Source organism: Mandrillus leucophaeus, unplaced genomic scaffold (assembly GCF_000951045.1).
Source record: "Mandrillus leucophaeus isolate KB7577 unplaced genomic scaffold, Mleu.le_1.0 Scaffold277, whole genome shotgun sequence".
NCBI lineage: Eukaryota > Metazoa > Chordata > Mammalia > Primates > Cercopithecidae > Mandrillus > Mandrillus leucophaeus.
In genome coordinates, this window is record NW_012102887.1 from 1,715,060 (window position 1) to 1,726,407 (window position 11,348).

The 11,348-nt window shown below is 41.4% G+C and overlaps 1 protein-coding gene across 1 annotated transcript in view; it reads left to right on the forward strand.

The window, feature by feature from the left end:
* Positions 1-529: 529 nt before the first annotated feature.
* TM4SF20 (transmembrane 4 L six family member 20) overlaps positions 530-11,348 on the forward strand; it is a 17,266-nt gene continuing 6,447 nt past the window's right edge. Inside the window, exons 1-2 of the mRNA XM_011984973.1 lie at positions 530-753; positions 8,878-8,943. Coding sequence (XP_011840363.1) covers positions 571-753; positions 8,878-8,943 — 249 coding nt within the window. The 5' untranslated portion in view covers positions 530-570. The remainder of the gene's footprint in view (positions 754-8,877; positions 8,944-11,348) is intronic.

Consider the following 11,348-nt stretch of genomic DNA (forward strand, 5'->3'; position numbering starts at 1 on the left):
AACTCTCACATGTCTTAGGTGGGCTATCTCCAGATGGATTAGTCTGCAACACTGAAATAATATGACATAAACATTTTATTTTGTGTATATGAGCATACAGCTTGAAATAAACTCTAATATTTGCCGCAGAAAAAATACTTTTCCCCGCATCTCATATGTGTTCATTTTCTTGTTGAATAATTTCAAAGAAAGAAACTTCCATAGCTGGTAATAATATCAATAGGACAGGAAAATATAGTTTAGCTGGATATTTCTGTTTTTACTTTTTAGAAGCCATACTAATAAAGGAGTATATTAAAGGAGCTTATCGTAAGCCTATCTTCTTGCATAAATTTATCTCATAGATTTTTTTTTCTGCTTTCCTTCCTTCACCCCATCATGATATAGAATTATTTTCTCATTTCCCATCATAGTCGTCATAATGTCCTACCCTATTGGACTCTGAACTACTTTCCACTATTCATTTTTTTATTAGCGTTAAATTTTAACCAGAATATTGGGATAAAAGGCAACACAGTACCATGCAAGCATAGCCACCTTGACAACGTTTCTAACTGAGCTGGGGTGACCATGACCTGCTGTGAGGGATGGACATCCTGCAATGGATTCAGCCTGCTGGTTCTACTGCTGTTAGGAGTAGTTCTCAATGCGATACCTCTAATTGTCAGCTTAATTGAGGAAGACCGATCTTCTCAAAACCCCATCTCTTGCTTTGAGTGGTGGTTCCCAGGAATTATAGGAGCAGGTCTGATGGTGAGTAACAGTCATATGAGTTGATGTGAAGAAGGGCCTGCCTATTTCACCACAATCCTAAAAGCTATCTTTCAGTCTTGCAGTTAACTACGTCTTGGCTTATGATACAATTTGGAGCGGTTGTATGGCATTAATTTATTTGGTCATCAGTGAAGAATGGTAATTTAAATAAAGTACACTATGTGGTATACGATAGAGAGCTGGACAAAAAAATAAATAAATTGATAGAAGTTGGCTGGGTTATTATCTCTCACATTTCTGCACAGGTAGGGCTGCTCTTCCAAGCTTTATGGTTAGAATTAGGGACTTTCTGAATTAGTTCCTTCAACTTTCCATTGCTCCATACCAGTCTGTAAGTACTCACAGAAAATGCAATAGGAGCGAGAGGTTGGTTAATAGGAATGAGTAGAAACATTCCCATGTCTGATGACTGGCCTGGATGATGGGAATTACGAGCCATGAATGTTGCATTGCCTGTACCTGAAGGGAGTTGGGCTAAGAGACGTGGACTTAAAATCCTGGGTCTCTGGTCTCAAGGACTTTTTGACTCAGCTATTACATAGATCCTAGGACATGGAGCTTGTTGAATAGTTTGATGATTGTTACTAGGTCTACCTTTGTTGAAATCTGCAGCAGAGCAGTGCAGTCTGGAACTCCTGAATGTAACTGGCATGAGTCACCTGAGGCACTTGCAATAGTTAGATTTACGGATTTTCTCCTGGGAATTCTGGTGCAGTAGGCCTGGGTAGGACCCATTTGTATAGGGAAAACTGCTTTCAAATCTGGTAGAATACCTCAGCTATGCTTCTGCCTCCAATATATCACTGCAAGCAAATCATTTATTCTATGGTTTTGTTTCTATATGTGTAAAATGGGGATGTGGATGTTGAAGTTGATAATTCAGCATCCAAGAGGCGTGTTTTTGTTTGTTATGCCACTATGGGGTTTAGTTGTGCCAGATAAATGAGCGTATGTGTGTGTGTGTAAGACAGAGAGAGAGAGAGAGAGAGAGAGAGAGAGAGCAAGCTGTAAGGACTGACATTATCAGTGTTTTAGAGATAATAAAACACGGAGGTGATTTTAGTTTAACTTTTTTTTAAGTTCAGAGGTACATGTGCAGGTTTGTTACATAGGTAAACGTGTGTCTTGGGGGTTTTTTGTACAGATTATTTCATCACCCAGGTATTAAGCCTACTACCCATTGTTTATTTTGCCTGATCCTCTCCCTCCTCCCACTCTCCACCCTCCACCCTCCACCCTCCACCCTCCACCAGGTCTCAGTGTGTGTTGTTCCCTTTTATGTGCTCATGTGTTCTCATCATTTACCTCCCACTTATGAGTGAGAACATGCGGTTTTTGGTTTTCTGTTCATGCATTAGTTTGTTAAGGATAATGGCCTCCAGCTCCATCCACGTCCCCGCAGAGGACATGATCTCATGCCTTTTTTTGTGGCTGTGGAGGTGATTTTTAAAAAAATTCAGAACATAGTTTTCTACTTGAATCACTGATTCTTAATTATGATCAGTTACTGCTGCTGGTCTTATCCCCAGATTTACAAAAACCCTCTTCCTTTACCATCACGAGGAATCTGTTCCTCTGCTTTAGGTAGAAAGATCTAATTAAAGCAACAGCTTTTGGGCTATTTCTTCACACTGCCATGAATGCTCTCTTCCAGGCTGAGAGACAGAAAACACATTGCAACTCAACAGCGTGAAGCAACCATACATCCGTGTGTCTGTTTTCTCCCCTGTAGAAGTCGTCTCTCTATTTGAGTAGTAGAAGCCTCTTTTGCATTTGCTTACACCAGAAGCCAGGAGCAGCTGGCTGAGCATAACTTAACGATAGCAATTTCCATGAAGCTCCTCAAAGTTCCCGAGTTAAGACAATCCACTTAGAATAACTCATGCAGCATTAGATATAAATTGGCTCTGCCACAAATCCCATGAGATAAAAAAAAAAAAAGTATTAGCATTAAAGGAGTCTGAGGTGGCGATGACACACACCTACGTCTCCTGTATTCTTCATTTTAGGATGGTGGCGGGTGTGGCAGGGAGAGAAGAGACAGAGAAAAACAGACAGAAGGACATAAGTCATTTATTGGCCATCTGCCAAGGGCCATCTACTGGGTTCATTCATTACCTTGTTATCTCATTTAGTCTCTATAATAATGTGTGTGTTTATTATCACTTGTATTTTACAGGCCAGCACACAGAAAGTTAGGAATGTTAACAAGGTCACCTAATGGATGTGAAACCCAGTTCCAGATACATCTGACGTCAAAACTCTGTTTTTCCACCAGTGCTAGTACCATAGTCCTCAACACCTGTCTCAGGGCTGCCAGAGGTGAAAGACATAATCTATAAATTAATCCATAAAGTTAAGTGACCAGGAAACTGAATCACAGAAAGATTACAGAAACCTGTGGAACAGTTTCAGCGAATCTGAACTTCCTTGTTCTACAGCTAACTTTACTTTATCACCCTCAGCAAGTATTATCGCAGATATCCACATCAGACTACCTCTATTATTCAGTAGTATAGAATGTCATTAAAGCATCAGACAACTCTTTGAAAAGTCCAATATGAACTTTATAGACAGAGGCTAAGCCCACAGGCAAACAGGTGGGTGGTAAAAAGGGTTCAGACTACACGTATATTTTCATGATCCTCAGATGGATACAGAATGTGGAAGAAAGTCTTTTTCAAAGGGACTTATTAATATGTCCTTTACAACATCCATGAAAATACCCACTAGTTCAAAATATTGAGCTTTCAATATACTTGTAACCACACAAAAAAGTTATTAGAGAAGAAATCACTGCCCGTGATAAGCACTTTGGTCATAGTTCTTGAAATCTTTCCAAGATTACTGTAGTGTTTCAAATTAGTATTGTTACCAAAAATGGGATTTTGCAGGAAGTAGATAATTATACAAACTATGGAATTCATTATTGATTACATCATGAAATATATTCATTTTACGGCTTCATGACTTACTTAAAACAGAGGTGAACTTTTCATCTTCTAAAACCATGACTAAGTAAAAATGTGATGTACTTAACTTTAAATGGAAAAACCGATACAAATGTTATTTGTTTGAGTATTTTTAAAAAGACCTCAAAATGTTTCCTTGAAAACATATAAACAGAAAGGCCATTTTATTTTATATAAGGTTAATTGTGAGCCTGATCTTAATCATGCTTATTCATTGAGTTCACTTATTAGATAAGAGCAACTCATCAAAGTCAGTTATTGAAGTCTTAATAGAGAACAAATTGTTGAAAGTTGGCTGGGCGCGGTTGCTCATGTCTGTAATCCCAGCACTTTGGGAGGCTGAGGTGGGCAGATCATGAGGTCAGGAGACCAAGATCATCCTGGCTAACACGGTGAAACCCCATCTCTACTAAAAATACAAAAAATTAGCCAGGCGTGGTGGTGGGCACCTGTAGTCCCAGCTACTCGGGAGGCTGAGGCAGGGGAATGGTGTGAACCCGGGAGGCGGAGCGTGCGGTGAGCTGAGATCACGCCACTGCACTCCAGCCTGGGCAACAGAGCGAGACTCCATCTCAAAAAAAAAAAAAAAAAATTGTTGAAAGTTAAACAGATGAGATTTTATGCATGACAAACATTTGTAAAATATACTTTTGTGGGTTGTTTTTTTTTTTTTTTTGGTCATTGTTTTTGAGACAAGGTCATGCTCTGTCACCCAGGCTAGAATGCAGTGCTGTGAGCACAGCTCACTGCAGCCTCAACCTCCTGGGATTAAGTGATCCTCCCCCTTCAGCCTCCTAAGTAGCTGGGACTATAGGCATGCACCATGATGCCCAGCTTATCTTAAAAACCTTTTTTGGCCAGGTGTGGTGGCTTATGCCTGTAATCTCAGCACCTTGAGACGCTGAGGTGGATCACCTGAGGTCAGGAGTTCGAGACCAGCCTGGCCAACATAGAGAAACCCGTTTCTACCAAAAAATACAAAAATTAGCCAGGCATGGTGGTGCATGCCTCTAATCCCAGCTACTCGGGAAGCTGAGGCAGGAGAATCACTTGAACCCAGAGGTGGAAGTTGCAGACAGCCAAGATTGTGCCACTGCATTCCAGTGTCACATAGGTGACAGAGTGAGACTCTGTCCCAATTTTTTGTTTGTTTGTTTGTTTTTTGGAGATAGGGTCTCACTATATTGCCCAGGTTGGGGTCACACTCCTGGGTTCAAGCAATCCTTCTGTCTTGGCCTCCCAAAGTGCCAGAATTACAGGCATGAGCCACCATGACTGGCTGCAAAATATAGTTTTGATATTTGTAATGAGCTATGACTTTGTGTGTTACTCTCATGTTCAATTTCTTAGAGGACCCCCAAAAGTCTGAATTTCATCACAGAATTTTTAATGGTCTGAAGTTTTTTTGTACTTCATTTGTAAAATCATATAACTTCTAAAACTAAATACAATTACGGGTTTCTGTAAGAAAAAATGGACAATATTACTTTTCTTTTTAAAAACAAAAGACTAGAAAGACATTTAATTTTACAAAAACTCAGGCATTCAAAATATGCTTAGGAAATGAGAAAGCGTGTTCTCATAATTATTCATTTTGGCAGGAGATTATCTGGAAAATTTATATATAATTCAGACATACACATACACCATTCACAGTTTTAGCGTCTGTCCTCTGAAAAGCCCCTCCAATTTCCATAGCTCTGAATGGGAAAGTGGCTGAAACCACAGTGAGTTGTCAAATTACCAGTAACAGCATTACAAAGATGTGTTAACACGCCTTGAAGTCAGTGGGGTGGTGACTAATACACTGTAAGTAATTGTCCCTTTACAAAACCCCTTTGTAAGTGAATCATGAAAGTAAATATTTAGCAACTCTCAAATAAACTTATCTTCATGAAAGTTAACAGAGTTCAGTTTGCATCAACAAGGAAAATAGAACAATTTATCCATTTAAGTTGCAATGTCAATCCACATTTTTTTTTTTTTTTTTTTAGACAGGGTCTCACTTTGTCATCCTAGGCTGGAGTACACTGGCACTTTCTTTTGAAAGAATCATTATTTTTCTCAGTCTGTGGCTGGCAAACTGTAAATATTCATTGACTATTTTAGGTTTACAAACCAGCCTCTTCCACACAATTTTTTTTTTTTTTTTTTAGACGGAGTCTTGCTCTGTCACCAGGCTGGAGTGCAGTGGTGCGATCTTGGCTCACTGCAACCTCTGTCTCCCGGGTTGAAGTGATTCCTCTGCCTCAGGCTCCCCGGTAGCTGGGACTACAAGCACATACCACCAAGCCCGGCTAATTTTTTGTATTTTAGTAGAGACAGGGTTTCACGATGTTGGCCAGGATGGTCTCGATCTCCCGACCTCGTGATACGCCTACCTTGGCCTCCCAAAGTGCTGGGATTACAGGCATGAGCCACTGTGCCCAGCCTCTTCCACACAATTTAACTCTACTGTTGGTGCACAAAAGTAGCCATAGACAGTATGTAAATAAATGGATGTGACTGTGTTCCAATAAAACTTTATTTACAAGAAAGAGGTGGTGGGCCATAGTTTGCCAATTCCTGTTATAAATGATTTATCCTGTAAGCTCAAAAGGCAGTATAGCTTATGTGTACAATAAAAGATGTTTAGTGCATGAATACTGACACCTATTTGGGAGCTAGAATTTCTTTTCCCTTTTCTTCTGGGCTTTCAGCTATGCTCCAAGGTGGCTGGGCAGCCATATACACATGTGGCCTCTAAATAAGAAGTGTGGTGGTGTTCAAGGCAATGTGTAAGCAAGCTTGATAACAACACAAAGTGACATGGAGGCAATACATCATCAGATGGAGAGAGGTTTGTTAGGAATGCTGCCTTGTAAAGAGGCATAAACTTTAAACCTGTGCTGAAAGAAGAAAGGCGGATGTGGCCTTGAATAAATGAATCAGAGAGGGAGTAACTGGAAGGACAATGAGATGAGCAAGGGTGAAGGCAGCAGGGAAGATGAGAATGAACAAACTCTAGGTAGGAATAGGGGAGAATGGTAAGACTTGAGTCAGTGTGGAATAGGGATTGAGAGACCCGGCTGAGTACAGAGGCTCACCTGTAATCTCAACACTTTAGGAGGCCGAGGCAATCACTTGAGCCCAGGAGTTCGAGACCAGCCTGGGCAACATGGCAAAACCCCCATCTCTACAAAAAATGCCCCTCAAAATAAATTAAAAATAATGGGGCATGATGGCATGCACTTGTAGTCCCAACAACTCGGGAGGCTGAGGTAGGAGGATCTCTTGAGCCCTGGATGCTGAGGCTGCAGTGAATCGTGATCATGCCATTGCACTTCAGCCTGGGTGACAGAGTGAGACCCTGTCTCAAAAAAACAAAACAAAAAACCGTCTGGGCTCTGCACCCCAAATGACTAGGTTTTTGTTGTTGTTGTTTTGAGACGGAGTCTCGCTCTGTCGCCAGGTTGGAGTGCAATGGCGTGATCTCAGCTAACTGCAACCTCCGTCTCCCAGGTTCAAGTGATTCTCCTGCCTCAGCCTCCTGAGCAGCTGGGGCTACAGGTGTGCACCACCACGCCCAGCTAATTTTTGTATTTTTAGTAGAGACGGGGTTTTCTCATGTTGGCCAGGATGGTCTCGATCTCCTGACCTCGTGATCCACCCACCTTGGCCTCCTGAAGTGCTGGGATTACAGACGTGAGCCACCGCGCCCGGCCAAATGACTAGTTTTGAATCCCAACCCTTCTACTAAGAAAATAGAAGGACAATTTGAGTCGTTTGTCTAAGAAAGACAAATTACTCAAACTTTCTATGCCTCAGTCTTCTCATTGGTAAAATGGGAATAATAATAGCACCTACCTGATAGGATTATTATGAGGATGGAATAAACTAAGGCATGTAAAGCGCCTGTAACAGTGCCTGCCATGTAGTCAGAGCTCGGGAAAATGTTAAGAGAACGGGAGTAGGAGGAGAGAGGAAAACCACTCAAGGGCAGCTGTGCTGAGATGGCAGAAAACCGATGCCTAAAATTTCTCAAGTGGAAGGAAATAATTTACATTCCACCCTTCAATGATACAAAACTCCTTCCAGTAAGAATTTCTAGTCATAGCTGCTGCCTAGATCCTACTAAAAATTGAAACCCAAGTCCTGAGAATATGGTGTTCTTTCTTACAGCTTTCCTTGGCAACATGTATTTCCCTGAAGACAGAATGCGATCTATAGGTTTCTGAGCATCAATGTATAAAGTGAGATCATTACATATCATGGATATAGGAAGAGAAAGGAGAACGTGGAACCAAAAATAATTCTCAAATATAAGTTTGGGGAAACCAGCAAGATAGCTGGGATCCTGGGAAAAGAAAGGCTAGTGGGAGTGGGTGGTGATAGAATGATTCGTTCCCAACTGCCAGGCAAACAAAACCATCAACTTCTTTTCTGCAGGTTTGCCAGAATAATTCATACAATTTCTGGAAAATTGGGCCAGGTATGATGGCTCACATCTTTAGTCCAAGCACTTTAGGGGCACAAGGCAGGAGGTTTTCTTGAGGCCAGGAGTTCAGGACCAGTCTGGGCAACAGAGTGAGATCTTACCTCTACAAAAATATTTTAAAAATTAGCCAGGTGTGGTGGCCTATACCTGTGGTTCTAGCTACTCAGGAGGCTAAGGCAGGAGGATTATTTGAGCCCAGGAGTTTAAGGCTACAGTGAGCTATGCTCGTATCACTGCACTCCAGCCTGGGTAACAGAATGAGGCCCCTACTCTTTAAACAAACAAACAACTAACAGAGTTTGGATGATGCAGCCAATTCTTTCAGAAACATTTCTTCCAAAAATAATATGTAAATAAGTCATCCTAATCTATTCAAAATCTAGTTCTCTGCAGATGACTCAGAGTGAACTAAGAATGTAGATAGAAGACTTCAAAACTGCTGTCTTGAATTCCCCCGTTCCCGCCACCACTTTTAATCTTTCTGGTTGAAACTGGGATGACAAGGTTCACAAAACCACGGATATTGCCAAATTCCCTTTTTGTTCTTTGAGGCTTGATTTCCCACAACCGGTGGTAAATGGAAGGTGAAGATTACTATTTTTTCTTCTGATGAGAAGTAATAATACTCATCTTTCCTGTTGATGTCATTTCCAGGCCATTCCAGCAACAACAATGTCCTTGACAGCAAGAAAAAGAGCATGCTGCAACAACAGAACTGGGGTAAGTATGGAGCAGTCGGCATGGAAGCAGAAGTGCATAAACAGTTATTGCTATCTAAGCAAAGCCACACTGAGTCACTTATGTCTATCGAATCACAGTAGGGCTCCGTTGACAGAACCACAGCCTTAGAAACATGCTATTTTTATTTATTTATTTAGAGACAGGGTCTCGTTCTGTTGCCGAGACTGGGGTGCAGTGGTGCAATCTTGGTTCACTGCAACCTCTGCCTCCCGGGATCAAGCAATTCTCCCGCCTCAACCTCCTGAATAGCTGGGACTATGGGTGCGCACCACCACGCCCCAGCTAATTTTTGTATTTTTAGTAGAGATGGGGTTTGAACATGTTGGTCAGGCTGGTCTCAAACTCCTGACCTCAAGGGATCTGCCCACCTCAGCCTACCAAAGTGTTGGGATTACAGGTCTGAGCCACTGCGCCTGGCCAAAACATGCTATTTACGATGATTATATAGAAATAGAAAAAGTGAGAAGGGTTTTTTTGTCCCACAAACAGTTAGAGTTGGCCTTCTGCCCCTTCCTCAGTCTTTGGTGGATTGTCCTTTCCTCAATCTAAAGGTTTTTAAAGAAAGGAGATTTATAAGTCACACCCACATCTGCAATCAGTTTCATAATACTCAGGTGTGATATTTTTGTGGCGTATATAAAATACTCAGGGGAAATGGACTCAGTTCTCTCATGCAATGACAGACTGGTTTGCTGGGATTAGAATGACAACTGCCCTTATCCAGTTCAATCAAAGGAGCTGCCAGGTTTTTTCCCCCCAAAACATTTAATACCTACCCACTATGTATAAAGTCGTAATGAAGTTAAAAGTAAATTAAGATTCATTAACCTGAGTGTCACTCTGCTCAGAACACCTTCAGATATGCTCTCACAAAACCCTCAAGTAGGAAAAAGTAAGATGTGTGTTTTATTCATGAAGGAACGGATGCTCAGAGAAAGTAAATAATTTGCCAGTGTAGCACACTAGTAAGTGGATTTTTATCCAAAACCACTGGAGCACCCCACAATTCACAATCTTTATGCCCTGAACATGGCTATCAAGCAACATAAGGGCTCTCATAGTTCCCTGTGGAAGAGGTAGATTGAAAGCAAGCAGTCACAGTAAATCTGCTTGGCCGAGCTTGAGCTTTCAAAGCAATGGTTCTCAGATGGATGGGAACATTGGGCCGGGCACGGTGGCTCACAGCACTTTGGGAGGCTGAGGTGGGAGGATCACTTGCGGCCAGGAATTCGAGACCAGCCTGGCCAACATGGTGAAACCCCCGTCTCTACTATAAATACAAAAATTAGCTGGGCGTGGCAGCCCATGCCTGTAATCCCAGATACTCAGGAGGCTGACGCAGGAGAATCGCTTGAATCCAGGAGGCAAAGGTTGCAGTGAGCCAAGATCGCACCATTGCACTTCAGCCTGGGCAATAGATGAGTAAGACTCTGTTAGAATCATCTCAAGAGATTTAAAAAATACCAATGCCTGGGTGGCCCCCAGAGTTTCTGCATCAGTATTTTTCAAAAGCACTCAAGATAATTCGGCCAGGGGTTAGAACCACTGCTTAAAAAAAAAAAAGCCAGATATTTCTATCCATAATGGAAGATTCATATTTTTAAAAATTACCCTTTTTTTTCTGACATTTGATATTTATCTAGGATTACAATAATTATGCTAATTAGTTCTAGTCTATTTTTGTTCTGAATACATTTTAGGTATTCAATAAACACTAATTTTCAATTTCCCTTCCCTGTCACTTTTCTTTGTAAATGATAACAATTTGGAATTTGACTTTGTATCTTTTCTATATGGTGCTCACAACATTCTCGACATCCTGAGACATTTCTGAATTCCTGAAATCAAAAATATCAAAACACTTACATAGGCTTTTCCTATGGGTGTATCCTCTAAGAACTGGTGTTTAAGTCGTACCTGGTGTCTTTGAAGCCTAGATAAGACCAAAACATGAGATGAGTGGCAAAGGCTACATCTTGGGAGGAAGGAAAGGGTTGACCAAGGCTTGTCCCCTGTTTTAACTGTTCCTTGCTTCTTCCCTTTTTCCAGTTCTTAATTTTGCTTCTGAATACAAAATGGTTTTGCTGAATCATTTAAGTGAATCCCCTTTAGGGGAAATACAGATGCCTGGAATCACTTTCTAAAGCCAGGCCTTTTGTCAAGTGATGAGAACTCAAAGATAATATGACCAGGCGCGGTGGGTCACGCCTGTAATCCCAGCACTTTGGGTGGCTGAGGTGGGCGGATCACTTGAGGTCAGGAGTTTGAAACCAGCCTGGCCAACATGGTGAAACCGTGTCTCTACTAAAAATATAAAAAAATAAAAATAAAAATAAAAATTAGCCAGGTGTGGTGGTGGGCACCTGTAATCCCAGCTACTTGGG